This window comes from Ostrinia nubilalis, chromosome 13, assembly GCF_963855985.1.
Source record: "Ostrinia nubilalis chromosome 13, ilOstNubi1.1, whole genome shotgun sequence".
NCBI classification, from domain to species: domain Eukaryota; kingdom Metazoa; phylum Arthropoda; class Insecta; order Lepidoptera; family Crambidae; genus Ostrinia; species Ostrinia nubilalis.
The window spans coordinates 10,297,501-10,311,964 of NC_087100.1; the positions used below are offsets into that span (position 1 = coordinate 10,297,501).

At 36.1% G+C, this 14,464-nt stretch overlaps 1 protein-coding gene across 6 annotated transcripts in view; it reads left to right on the forward strand.

Annotated features, from left to right (window-relative positions):
* Positions 1-14,464, forward strand: part of LOC135077644 (sodium/hydrogen exchanger 3) — a 69,943-nt gene that overhangs the window by 45,565 nt on the left and 9,914 nt on the right. For 4 of the 6 annotated variants that reach the window (XM_063972201.1, XM_063972200.1, XM_063972205.1 and 1 more), the window contains exons 4-12: positions 5,358-5,624; positions 6,489-6,714; positions 7,727-7,954; positions 12,239-12,456; positions 13,101-13,184; positions 13,258-13,466; positions 13,558-13,683; positions 13,755-13,912; positions 13,989-14,127. In XM_063972201.1, the coding sequence (XP_063828271.1) occupies positions 5,358-5,624; positions 6,489-6,714; positions 7,727-7,954; positions 12,239-12,456; positions 13,101-13,184; positions 13,258-13,466; positions 13,558-13,683; positions 13,755-13,912; positions 13,989-14,127 (1,655 nt within the window). The remainder of the gene's footprint in view (positions 1-5,357; positions 5,625-6,488; positions 6,715-7,726; positions 7,955-12,238; positions 12,457-13,100; positions 13,185-13,257; positions 13,467-13,557; positions 13,684-13,754; positions 13,913-13,988; positions 14,128-14,464) is intronic. The other 2 variants (XM_063972202.1, XM_063972204.1) reach the window with 1 other exon arrangement.

Consider the following 14,464-nt stretch of genomic DNA (forward strand, 5'->3'; position numbering starts at 1 on the left):
ACTACTTTTTACTCGATCTACTAACAACTAAAATTATTATTAGTTACCTACGTTTTTTACATAATTAAGTAACTTAATTGGAAACAAATTAGGTTTCAGGGAAAAACAAAAGCTTTTCAAGGAAGTAGTGCCTTGGAATTAAATTAACGCTGCAAGTTATACAATACCTATCAATTTACCTTCCTGAACCAAACTAAACATAACTAGAAGTGATAAATTAGATATCCGCCAATTCCTTGTCATCCGTCAATGGCGCGCCCATCTGTTTTCGGAACACGGGCGGTGGAACGAGCTTGATCATTTAGGATAGCTCGTTTCCCTCAAACTTTTTCCACCTTGCATGTCAAGGCTAATGTTTGAAGTTTCACGATAAGTACAAACTTTTGTTAGGGCTTACAGAAAACTTGTGTTATTAATGTGCTTGGAATATTCAGCGAAAATACACGACTTGATGTTCAGAGTTTTACATATTTGTTGTTTGTTAACAATACTTATTTGTCTTCATGGATTATAATCATGGAAATTGGGGATATAGTTACATACAATAAAAAGGTCCTTTTGTTGTAATTTTCTGTAGGTATTTCATGCTAATTATGTTTTGTCGGTCACATGGCATTGAGTTATAATACAAACTTACTAGGTACCTACGTACAATCAATGTCACATGGCTTAATCGTTAACATAATATCAAACTACAACGTAAGCCCCTGCTGCAGTTTGGATTCATAAAGAGAGCATATAAGGCTCTTGTAATTTAATGATTCCAGATACATTACACATACTATCAATGCAATCAAACAAAAAACTCTTGCAATCAAACAAAAAATGCCCAGTTACCTAACTCTAAAATATGTCTAGATCAAAACAAAATTGACTGCGTAGATATCTATATTATGTGTAGGCGTGTTTACACTTAGAAGTAATTGATGAGCTCGTGATGTACCACATCTAAGGGCCCGTACACACCACGTTTTTTTCAGGCCTTTACGACACAACGCGTTCTTAAACCGCGTTTGCTAAGAACTCTACAATTGCTTTGCTGCAAAGTTATCCCATACACAGCGCGTTCTGATTTTATGAAAAGCGAGTTAACGCGCGCGGTGCCTGAAAAACAAGTTGTGTGCTTGGGCCCTAAGCTTCGACGTGAAAAATTGCTCATCATCTTTCATCGGTTACAAAAGATCGCGCTTGTTTGTGGTTTTCGACAAAAATACTATTTTTTAATTTATTTTTGGCTACTTATTAAGACTATGAAAGGGTGTTTTTGAGGATTAGTAGACACTGGTACATTTTGCCTGAAAATTCTGCTTAAGTAAGAAATGAAGCTCCATTGGCAAGTAAAAGAAAAACCGGGACACTAGAAGTTCTAAAATGTTGGTATGTGTAATGTGGATTTTCATTTTCTTTGCGGTTTTATGTAACGTTACTTAGGATGTAGGGTACTATTTCAAATAATGTAGGTAGAACCTGAGATATAACTTGAATAGAGAGACTATTAGACGCGTCTGAGAGGTCTTCTATGACTTGAAAACCTTTCACGTACAAAGTTGTCGGAATAGCTAGTATACAATATGGCTATGTCTATTCCCCTCTAGTACATATACCTACATTAACTTAATAATATATTTGTTTTCCCGCATACATTTATAACCTTATTAATCCCATCCTCGACCCAAATCGCAGACGACGTGGAGTGACGTCCTTGCGACATTTCCAGGGATTCCCCGTTCTAGATAATATGTAAATGTTCTTCGGGACTTGAATATTTCTCCAATAGGTTTATTAGCAAATTGGACCAAGTGATTTGTTGAGAGTCTTCTGTTTATTTTGATAAAACGAAATAAACCCTGCCCTCATTCATGCTGTCAATTTAAGAGCCACTAAATAATTAGTTATATTTTAAGAATTGTTATTGTTAATTTAAATAAATTTTGCTTTGGGCTCACACAGAGCCCTTAGGATTTCAAATTGTTGACACAAAATAGTACCTATTATTTCAAATTACCTACTTATGATTGGCTTGATGGGCTGTCGTCCTTAGACAAACACCATTTATAGATTTGGCTGAATATACATATTTAAATACATCAAAACCTTGCATTTCTGTAATAATAAATATTTAATAGTCCATGTAGGTAAATACAATTGCGTTACAAAACATATTACACAATATTTTGTTAAAAAATAAGTTAAATATAGGAAGTAGTGATTTTTATAATAATGAAGGAAACACAAGCAAATAGTTTGGAAATAATTATCTTGTAACTCATCACAAAACATAAATCGACAAAACACTTTACCATTAATTTGGAACAGAAGTTTGTTTTCTTGTATGGAAGCTAAAGTGACTGCTCCCCGGTCTAGACTTTCTCCTTCTTTTGACTGAAAACATTTTTTTGTATTTACTTTTCAAAAAACTCCGCCGGGACTTTACTGAATAAGCGCCGTAGGCGTATCCTTGCCCCGGAGATCTCACATCGGTCATTTCATTATTTCCCGGATACATTTGCTGAGGCACCACCGGGGACCTTTGTGTAGTGAATGCTACATACGGAGATGTATTCGGCTTTGGAATGAACCCAGTGGTGCGCTCGCTACGCTTTCGAGACGCCCTTTCGCCGTGAGTCGGACAATGGGAATCAATCTCCAAAGAAATAATAGAAACACTCGTCTCGGAGAATTCCTCATCCACCATCGGGTTAGTGAATTTATCTTCGTACCTCAACGTGTGCACATTAGTGTAGTAATTGCCCATTTTCACGTCAACGAAATCAAAAGACGCGCTCGACACCTTTGACTGGTCAGCAGACTCCTTCGGCGAACACCTCTTGTTTCGGAACTGACAACCGACGTCTCTTATGAATATAACCGCTTCATTGCTCTCGATATTATTAGCGTTGCTGCCCGAGTTACACTTGCAGTCCGGACAATTGTACTGACAGGACTTATTCGACTTGCAACAGTTGCAAGATGTTGGAGAAATAACCGGACTCGGCGAAGATATATTTTGAGGACACGTCACCTTTGGGCTCAATAAGAAAGGCTGTTGCTGAATCTCGCTAAGGAATTCACATGCATTTTGCATTTGAGAAACGATGTTGACGTTATTTTCTATATTGTTTCCCAGAGGTTCATATTGACATTCAGGATAATACTTGCATTTCGGGATGTGAGGACACTGAACGTCGCTTTCCACATCATCAACGTTTTTCGCGGGTTCCTCGTAATGAAGGTTCTTTAGAGGCACACACAGCGGCAGATTAACGCAACGAGGCCGATGTAAACACGGTGGAATATATTCGCAGTTGTTTTTTAGGACGTTCGCCCTCTGACATGAGGGAACGACCGTGCAGGGAGGGTGGTGTCGACACGCTTTCGTTATTCGGATTATTCTGGGCGATGTTTTCTGGTTAGATTGCTTCCTGAGGCATTTGTGGGTCATGTAAATATTATCGGTTGGCAATATCTGGCACACTGGCACTAACTCGCATCGAGGCTCATGGTAACAGTGGTCTTCAGCTATTAACGATTTCTGTCTGTTAGTTTTAGATGACTTATGCTTCGAAGAATTGTCTTTGAAACGATACAGTGAAGAATTGACATACTTCATGCTTTCTTCCTCATCCGTAGTACTTAACAAAACGTCAACATTTTCTCTGCATTTTGGACATGTTATTTTACGGTGTTTCTTTAAAGACTTGGATTTACTCGTCTTGCTTGTTTTACTAACATCATCATTCTGAATAACATCAGTTATAGTAGGCATATCGTGTTTATTAGAAACATTAATAATGGGTTCATTTTTGGTAGGTATAAGTTCATATTTTTCAATCACCTCTACATAATCAGTGCTTAGAAGTTTATCCTCTCTTGTTGTATTTTTAGGCTTTTTCGCTTTAGTATTACTTTTGTTGTCTGCTTCTTCTTGTGTTTTAAACTTTGAAGTACTCGTAACTTGATCCGCTACGGTTAAAGATTTGCTGTTCTTTGCTAGTTCAGTAAGAGATTTCTTGTCTGTACATGGACATGCGTAAGAAAATAATTGACAAGGACAAGGGTCTTCAGTGCGCTTACCGCGATCCTTCTTTTTGTGTTTTTTCTCCTCCGGGATCGGATTAGTATACTCGGTTCGGTATTTAGCAAATGACCAAAATTTTTGTTGCATATCTGTTATATCTTTTCCGTAATAGCACTTCTGACCATCATCATAATATGCATCATCTCGCAAAAATATTTCTGATGAAAGGACACATTCGTTTGGATACGTCTTCTTTATTTTCTTCGTGTTTATCTCAATACTATCTTTAGGTAAAAGCTTGGGTTGTATTTGAGTCGCACACTCTTGTACAATAGCGTTGGATTTACCAGTGAAGCCATTTGTATTTATAGGTATTTTCATTACCTTTAATAAATTTACATTCGACGAGCTCACATCGTTAAAGCAATGGAAAGAATGCCTTTTTGCGATGTCATCAAGGTCATAAAATATCGTACTTGTCGACTTAGCAACAGATCTGAAGCTGTGCTCTTTATTTAGGAGGTGATATTTCTCACTAGTTACGTATTGTGTGGTGTTTAACATCAGTGAATTAGTATCAAGCCTCGCTTTCTCAGTATCACCACAAGTAGTTTGGAAAACTGATAAGTCTTTCTGTTTGTGCTTTGTATTCTTGTATAAAATATTATTGAAAGGTGTAGAACCAAATAGATCGTAAATACTCGTGTAAGATTTTGCGTGAGGCAACTTCTCTCCGGAAACGCGCATTATAATTTGTAAACCAATTTATTTAGCTCTTATAACTTGTAGATTTTAATCGTATAATAACGGTACAAAACCACTAATCTTCGGAAGTCCATTACATAACATAACAGATGTAATCAGTAAAAAATACTTAGAAACACTTGTGCTTTCAGGTTTCTAGAAATACTTGCGTAATTTTATTACATTTTACCATTTTTACGAGTTTTTGGTGAATGTCACAATGGCATTGTCAATGTTGTCTCAATGTCAAGGTTTACTTTTAAATTCTATAGAGTTTTGTTCACTGGGTGTAATGTAATGATGGTCGAAGCAAAAAGTGTTTAACTTATTTAATGTTTTAATGAAAAAGCCGAAAGGCACGCAAGGCTTTATAAAATGTTTAGCTGTTCTAGGCCATATAAGTAAATTGTAGGTGATAGACCTACTTACATAAGATCCCAATAAACAAAGAAGCTCTTTAATTCTCGAACTATTGAATTAACAACTATCTATAAACAATATCTCTGTCTACCTTTTTACAAAATGCACCTATCTAACCAGCTCGCACTTTTTCTTAACCCCTACAAGTATAATTATTAAGACTTAAACTTCCTAGCAGGTTTCCACATGACGCCGAAATTGTCGAAGATTTTCCCGGAGTCCTGCTTGCTGATCTTCGTTGGAGTGCTCATTGGAGCCCTACTGTTGAGCACCCACAGTGTGCATGTACAGCCGCTGACTCCAGACACATTCTTCCTGTACATGCTCCCTCCAATCATCCTGGATGCCGGGTACTTCATGCCGAATAGGCTGTTCTTCGACCATTTGGGAACTATCCTGCTGTTTGCCGTCGTCGGGACCGTATTCAATACTTTGACGATTGGTGAGTTTAAACTTTTTATCTTCATGTAATATTAAATTGTACGGCGTTTAATTAGGTATTGACGTTCAACAAACATCAAGCTAATCACTGCACCTTATGTATAGGTAAAAGGTTCGATTATTGTATAAAAATTACTGACCACATTATTTTTCAATTGAGTGCTACATCATTTTATGCTATCCTCAAGAATATTTCGAGAAAATTCATGGTAAAACTTGGCCTAACTTTAAAACGTATCTCAATAATAAGTGGCTAAATAATTCAGCTTGCGAGACTTTCTAAATTCGTTATTTAATTGCCGCCTGGTCATTAGTGGTCATTAACGAAGTATAAAATAAGTTTTAATCCCTTTAGCGACCGAAATGTAATTGCATAATTAGTGTTATGGATAGTAACATCTGTCGAGAATGGATGCCACTGGAAGAGTATCATGATTAACTTAATTTTTATAATTAATAGATTTTGTCCATGTTTCGATTTTTGTACCTATACCGATCAATTCTGTTTAGCAGCAAAAAGACATGATCCTTAATCAGATATATTTGTTAAGCATCACAATTAAATACCTATCATAAGCGTATTCGAAACCACTATATTCGGTCAGATTAGCCGATTCGTGATCCGAGGTACGCGGATTCGATTCCCACCGCCGGTTGACTATTGTGGTGAACCCACTCGTAACACAGGCATATTTTTAGCATACCACGAGGGGTTAGCGGGATTATTAGTAATTTGAAATTACAAATAATATTTTATTAGCGTAAATAGACTTTTTTTCGCACTGCTGTTTCTCTGTATGATATCGTAGCTGCGTAGGTATTGAACGTAATAATTATGTTCTTATGAGAATAACTTTCGCCATAGGTGCGTCATTGTGGGCTTGCGGTCAAACCGGTATGTTCGGTTGCACAACCCCACTGCTGGACATGCTGCTCTTCGGCGCGCTCATCTCAGCAGTGGACCCGGTGGCGGTGCTGGCCGTCTTCGAGGAGATCCACGTGGATGAGATCCTGTACATCGTGGTCTTTGGGGAGTCGCTGCTGAATGATGCTGTTACTGTCGTGCTGTACCACATGTTTGAGGCTTACACGTAAGTCAATTTGTGAGGTTTTATAAAAATAGTTTACTACTTGATAGGGATGTATTTTTACCTACCCTGAAGAAATAAAACCCCTTATAAGCACGGCAGGTAATCAAAGACAGCCATTTATTTCATTGTTACATTTAGAATCGGACAAACACATTCAACACAAAAATACCAACTATTTTTTCTGTAACAATTTATTAGACAGCCATTTTTCGCTAGGAGCGTTTCCCAACACGACGCACCCGAACTAACGTTGATTAGAACAATTAATTTACTTAATTGACTCAAACGGATTGAACGAATCCGTCACCCCCTAGGGCTATAAGCCGACTAGTTATGTAGGTATCTACGTCGTACGTTTTTGATGACGAAAAACCTGTTTCGTTACGTTGATAAAGGTAAAAGCCCTAAATAACCCTATGCGGTATAAAGTTCACAAATTACTACGCACGCTACGACGTAGCAAATTACGTCGTAGTCGTAGATTACCTACTACGAATTTGCGTAGACCTGTAGCGTAGTAGTAGTCCTGTGTGCTACAACTTAAAATACTTTCGTAGCTACGACTGCTACGACGTAGTAATTAGCTTTACGTATTTTGTTACTTTGTAAGAGGTGTTTTGTTTTAGTATTTTTTTTATTAGTCGGAATAATCAATAAAAAGCATTGTTTAATCAAGTTTAATTTATGAAAGTACCTACTAACATAGTTTTTAAGCCACATTATTTAACACAATGAATGTTAATTTAGTCCGAAATAAATGATTTGAGATGATAATTTATTAATCGATTATTATATACAAATCAAGCATGTTGTGAAAAATTGAGTTTGTCTACTTATTAATGATAATAATTAGACAAACACAAAATGAGCATCATTCGATCTACAAACATTTTTCACAGATAAATGATTAATTATCTGTGAAAAATGTTTGTAGATCTAATGATGCTCATTATAATTTATTTGTTAACAGATGTCTCAATAGATAGAAAAAAACTTTTTTTTTCTTCCACAGAGAGATGGGTCCATCAAAGCTAGTGTACACCGACATTCTAGCTGGTCTGGCCTCATTCCTGGTGGTGGCGGTAGGCGGCACCTGTATCGGCGTCATCTGGGGCTTCGGCACCGGTCTGGTGACCCGGTTCACGAACGAAGTCCGGGTCATCGAGCCCATATTCATCTTCGTTATGGCGTACCTGGCGTATTTGAACGCCGAGATGTTCCATATGAGCGGTATTCTTGCGTAAGTATTAGGTTTCATAATATTATGAGTTTCAATCAATGTTCAAAAGTCGTCAAGCAACATAAATCCAGCGCACTTTATTACACATTCCCCTTTGTTTTATACTTTTGAAAATAATAAAAGAGGAACAGCTTTCGATAAATGTAACTTTTTATGTGTGAATAAGGTTGAAATGTTACACTTATTGTTGCGCCGTAAATATGGCCTTTTTTGCAATAAAAACGGCCGTAAATTCAAAGTAATGCGAAACTGTGCTCATGGTAGAGTGCTATTTCTAATAGCACTAATAAAAATCTTTTGAGTACTAGCTGAAAAATTTTAAAGTATCGGTTTAGACACGTTTATTGCTCTGTGAGAATAATATAGCTTTCCCTTTTTACTTTATTCCTGAGTTGTAGACCACAATACAATTCCAGATTAAGAGAACGTCGCAAAATGAGCAAAACCAAAACATAAATAAATTAACGACAGTGTAATTAGAAGTCTTGTTTCACAAAAAAATGCAGAATAAATTAGTGTGATAATTATTTAGACCAAATAAATTCATGGTTCCAAGAGTAGGTACTTAAGTTAGGATTTGGAGAAACTCATGAATAAAATTTGTTGAGGTTTTACTTTTAATGTGGGTAAAGTACCTAATTTGTATACATATTTTATTAAGGCAATCTAGGTCGTAGGTAGTATTATTGCGGAGAATATGCGACAAACGATCGAACGGTAGGTGTCCTATTATTTCAAACATTCCTATTTCCTTTTGCTTCGGATATCTATTTGAACCCTGTTTCCTCTCTTTGGCTAGGATCCCTTTAAAGCCATTCCCGGGAGTCCCGTACGGAAACGGTCAGGGATAAAAGTGGGAGGACGGAATGTTAAGTCCGTTTATTTGCTTGTTTGCTCTTAGTCACTTCGGTCCGGTCACTAGTAAAACGGAATTCAAATTTTCTGTTTTGCCTAAGGTTAACTGGGAGTGTGTGCAATAAAGTTTTTAAATAAATAAATTCATATTTCATATTTTAAATGTTTCATGTAGACCAGGGGCGGCCAACCGGTAGATCGCAATCGACCGGTCGATTGCGACTATTAGTCCAGTCGATCGTGGGAAGGCAAAAAATACTACATGATTGTGTACTAAACTATGCTGTTTCATTTAAGATTTCAAGAAGTATGTAAGTTTAGTTTTTAAGTTTGTAAATTACTTGTACAAATTTAGTTTGTTGTCCTGAGTAAACAATAGATCTTAGTAGGTCTAATTAAGTTGGCCACCCCTGATGTAGACGAATCTATTTAATACCAAAGTTATAGATAAAAGCATCAGTTTGTGAAAATGAATAATACATATCGCACCCTTAATAATATAGGGGCACAACTCAAAATTTTTGGTTTTTTACTTTTTGTACTAGAGAGGCACATTTTCGTCAGTTCTACAAGATGGCTTTCACAGAAATCGAAAACAATGATCAGATAAAAGAGTTCTACATTTTGTGCCCCTTCCATACTTTCGTCTATCTTCCCGCTAGAAGGGCTGAATCAGTGACATGCCGATATTTGTCGAAACCGGCCCGCGCGACTGTGGGCCAATTTGGAGTTGTGCCTTTGTGTGACAAACTTTTAAGTAAGTGTTAGTGAGCTAAGACTAATTAATTCCATATATTTCTAATAATATGTTACATTTTTATTTTTATTGCATTGATAAAGTCCCGTAAATCATAGAAAATTATAAAATAAAACTTTAACTTTAGTTAGGCGTACCATGGATGGGTATTTGTAGTTAAATTTATAACTCTCCTATAAAAGTAATTTGCTTGTTGGTATTAATTTTCATACCTATTGGTTGATTAGGAGCCTATAGAATGTTTTGTAGCGATGCTAAGAAATAAAGCGGTGGTTATGAAATACATCCCGACAAATAAACTAATGATTAATAAAATAAGAGACATACCTACGTGTTAAGGCTATTAACGTTCGCTTGGGGCTCGGGTTGGCTTTTTTCTTTGTTTATTTTATGAATAAACGCACTAGTCAGCCAAAAGGTGAATTACTTTAATATGATAGTGTTATAATTTTTAATTATGTTATTCATTATTTTATTACGGTCACATAAATTGATGCTAATTAATCACTCAGATTCTGAGGACTGAGGATACATCGAATTTATATTAAAATTATATTTTTACGTATTAAGTTACTACAATTTTACTGATCAGCTATTAGACCTTGAAATTTTCAGTTTGTCTAAATTTAAGTTCCAAAGTGCTTTTTGTCTTAAAAAATATGAGTTCGTAATGAAATCTTGTGTTAACACCACTAACAGTTTTTATTAATATGTGGCAAATATTGTACACAAAAGCAAAGAAAAAAGATCACGGAGTTTGTGATAACAAACCAAGCATACTTTGGGATAAACAAAATAATAAATATTGGGTGTCCAATATCAACGTAAACCTTGTGTACCTAGACTCTTTGCAATACTGAAGTCAAGCAGGACGTAAAACGCTTCAATTTGGAGGGCCAAAGATATGTATTGAGCTTTCTAATCACTAAAATGATCAAAATCGAAATGATGATGAGTACGGAAAAATTAAAAGCAGCTATCTTCGATGGACTGCAAAGCCGTGCTCTTATAAAAGACTGTATTTGTAAACCATATAACACAAATTGAATCTGAAGCATGGCTAAGGTGTTTTAGTAGTAGAATAATTTTTGGGGAATGTTAGAACACCAGAATGGATATTCTGGTGTTCAAAATTGGTTGCTAAAATCCTTCAAAAATTACACACGCCAATCTGAGTATTAAATTGTATTTTTTACAATAGCCATTTGAACTGATTCCCACATAATGTGGGTGATTATAGTAAGGGACAAGGAGAACGGTTCCTTCCACCAGGACAGCAGGATAGTGGAAAAAAGATACCAAGGTACTGGCTGTTGGACTTTAATAAGTGATTATCCTGAACAAATCCATAACAGAAAACCTCACAGAAAAAGTTTTTGTAGGTTTTTTTTTTATTTGATGAAAAGCATATTTGTTATAGGGTAAGAGTCCCTATCTATCTAATTAAAAATATTTTGAATGCATAAAATTAGTATTCTCATGTCGGTTTTCTCAGAGAAATAGCTAATAGTCTTTATTTTAATCTAATTCGACACATCTAATAATTTTCTAGTGTTCAGCACCCTACCCTTATACTGAATTGGCTTTAAGCTACTATACTGCACAATGTCCCCAATGTTATTAGGCGTAAATCAATATAAAAATCGAATAATACACTTATTTTTAAATATTAGAGAGCAATATGAGGGAATATGCCATATAAAACAATTCAGCCTAAGGATTAGATGGGCACAAGTACAAGTAATACCCAAGATCACAACAACAGAAATAGTAAAATAAAGGCCTAACTTTGAAATATTTTTTTAAACATTTTTTTTAAATACTCATAATCAATATTTTCAAAAATGTCTTATGTCAAATTATATAACAGATACCAGTGATGAAGTATGCTTAATTTGAAAGTTGTAGCTGATAAAATAAAGATTTTAGAGCCAATTATGTAAAAAACCGCGATCCGCCGATTGGTTTTTTGGCTTTTCCCAAAAAACGGAGTTTTGGAGTTGTGCCCATTCATTATTAAGGGTGCGATATAGGACTAAGGAACCTTATTCAAAATTTAACTCATAGATGATGTTTTGGAGTGTATATAGTGATCTGAATTTATGTACTGTAAGTTTACCTGTGTCCAACTTTAGTCTCAATTGGATTACGAGTATACTAGCAGTTATCGTATCACGTTGAGGATTCCCAAAGGATAACCACTTTAGCGACGGTTACAAAATTATTCAGTGTCCTGTATTGGGGTTAAGCCTGAAGGATATAAGATACTCCCATGGAATGTGTTATGAGATTGCCCCAGTTATGGTCCTTGCAATAAAACTAAGTTGTGAATTTAGCACGTATACGTGACGACAATACTATCAGAAGTGACCAGCCCTACTTGAATGGAGCGTTTAGTTTAGATATGAGAAAAGCTCATTATCCAAGGAACTAGGTATTTTAGTGTATGGTAGGTATGAGATATCACTTATTAAATTGTTGTTTTATTTATTTTTGTAAACAATATCCCTGACTAAATTCGTAGGCATTTCCTGGAGGTAATTTAATAGAGCTATGCAAATTATCCTTCGACGTACGTTTAAGTCAGGATTGATATTTTTCTATCGTTATTTGATATACCTATGACCTAAATAGGATTCTCAACTTAGCAACTCGTATTACTACCATTCCAGAATAACATTCTGCGGTATAACAATGAAGAACTATGTGGAAGGCAACATATCGCACAAGTCGCACACGACCATCAAGTATACCATGAAGATGCTGTCCTCATCCTCGGAGACCATCATCTTCATGTTCCTGGGAGTGGCCACCGTGAACAACAACCACGACTGGAACACGTGGTTCGTGCTGCTAACCATCGTCTTCTGCTCAACATTTCGGATAATAGGTGAGATTAAAAAATGTTTTTTAACTGTCAGTTCTTTTGTTTTTTTATTCCTACAAGCAATTAAAGTAGTGGTTATAGTCATTGAATTAACACAAAATAAAATTAATGCGGACATGACATAATATTTCAGAAACTTGTATAACATAGTCTCGCTCGTCCATCAAAAGCTATCGTAAACTTCCTAACCTTCTGATTTCCCGATAAGCAAGAGTACGGTCATTTGACACTTAAATAGAAAATGCATTAAACTGGCTCTTTACTACCGATAAAAATAAGTGATCTTTCAAGTTTTAGAGGCAATGTCTACTTAGAAACAGATTTATTATCCTGGTGATGGATTTATATAAAAGCTGTCGATGACATTCACATGAGTGAACACGGCTATCTCGACCGAGCGATTCGCCATCTGCGTCTGACTATTCTAATATAGGTAGTGTCATATAAAACTACTTTCAGGAGCAATATTTCTGAATCAATATCGAAAGAAAGATGGCAATAATATTGAAATTATTGTTGTTACGTATTGAACAGATGACTATGTTAGAATAACATCTAGAAATGGAGCAAATTATTGTGGAAACAGCTATAAAATGACTGTTAGATTTTTTACAAAATAGGTAATGATTGATATAATATTGTTTCAGGGGTGTACATATTTAGTGCTGTAGCTAATAAGTTCCGTTTGCACAAACTTAATACGGTCGAGAAGTTTGTTATGTCTTATGGAGGTAAGAAGAATATTTCTAACGGTATTTTTAACCTTATCAAAAGGCTATGAGTGACGATTTTCGACTGTAACAGGTCTTCGAGGCGCGGTAGCGTTCGCATTGGTGCTATTAATAGACCCGGAGGTGGTGCAGTTGCAGCCGATGTTTGTGACCACCACCATAGCGGTGATATACTTCACGGTCTTCATCCAGGGCATCACGATAAAGCCGCTGGTGAAGATCCTCAACGTGAAGACGGCGGAGAAGAGGAAGCCTACGATGAATGAGAGGATACATGAAAGGGTAATCGTATATTACCTAGTTAATACTACAAAAGTTTTGGTTGGATGGAGACGAGATGTTTTGGGTCATATGCTTATGTTATATTTTTCAGTTTATGGACCATTTGATGGCAGGTGTAGAGGATATTTTAGGTAAACATGGTAATCACCATATAAGGGATAAATTCAAGAGATTTGATAATCGGTTTATAAGACCGTTTTTGCTAAGAAATTATCAGGTAAGACACTATACACAAATAACTCTTAATGTCCAAAATAAGCACTGTTTTATCACTATGTAACGTTACAGGGTGCTGAGCCAAAAATTTTGGAGACATATTCAAAATTAGCTATGAAAGATGCTATAGAATATATGCAAAGAAATGCTTCTACTATTGGTAACATATCTGGTGCTGAATCTATGTCAGCTATATTTAAAAATTATACGAATGCTAATTTCAATGGAAGGTACAGTGATAGTTTTCAAGTAGTCTAATATTGTTTTCAGGATCTTCTATAATATTAATTTTTATCTCTATTTTAGTCCCAGCTTCAGTCAATTGGACTCATCGACATGGAATATTGACATGCAAGAATTGGAGTACAACCCATCGAAAAAAGACTTGACTGACGCTAAAATACACCATCTCTTAGCCGAGGAGCTTTGCAAACCTTTCCGGCGAGTAAGTATCCAATATTGAACCCTGGTTTAAAGACAAAGCAGTATAATGTGAATGTAGAGAATATTCGACCACTCTCTGTGTGATACCTAAAGTTGGGTTAGTCCCAACGGCCCCGGTGGATCTGCCCCGTCAACGGGGTGGATGGGAAAAAGTGTTTCAACGTCCCCGGTAGTCATAGTCTTAGCGTTCAACGGGGTGGATGGACCACATCAAGTGTCAACCACCCCGGTATATCGTTTAACGGGGCGGATGGATCAAATCAAGTTTCAACCACCCCGGTATTTTACTAAACGTGAAGGATGACACAGATCTAAAAGGTTCCACCTCGGTATTGCAT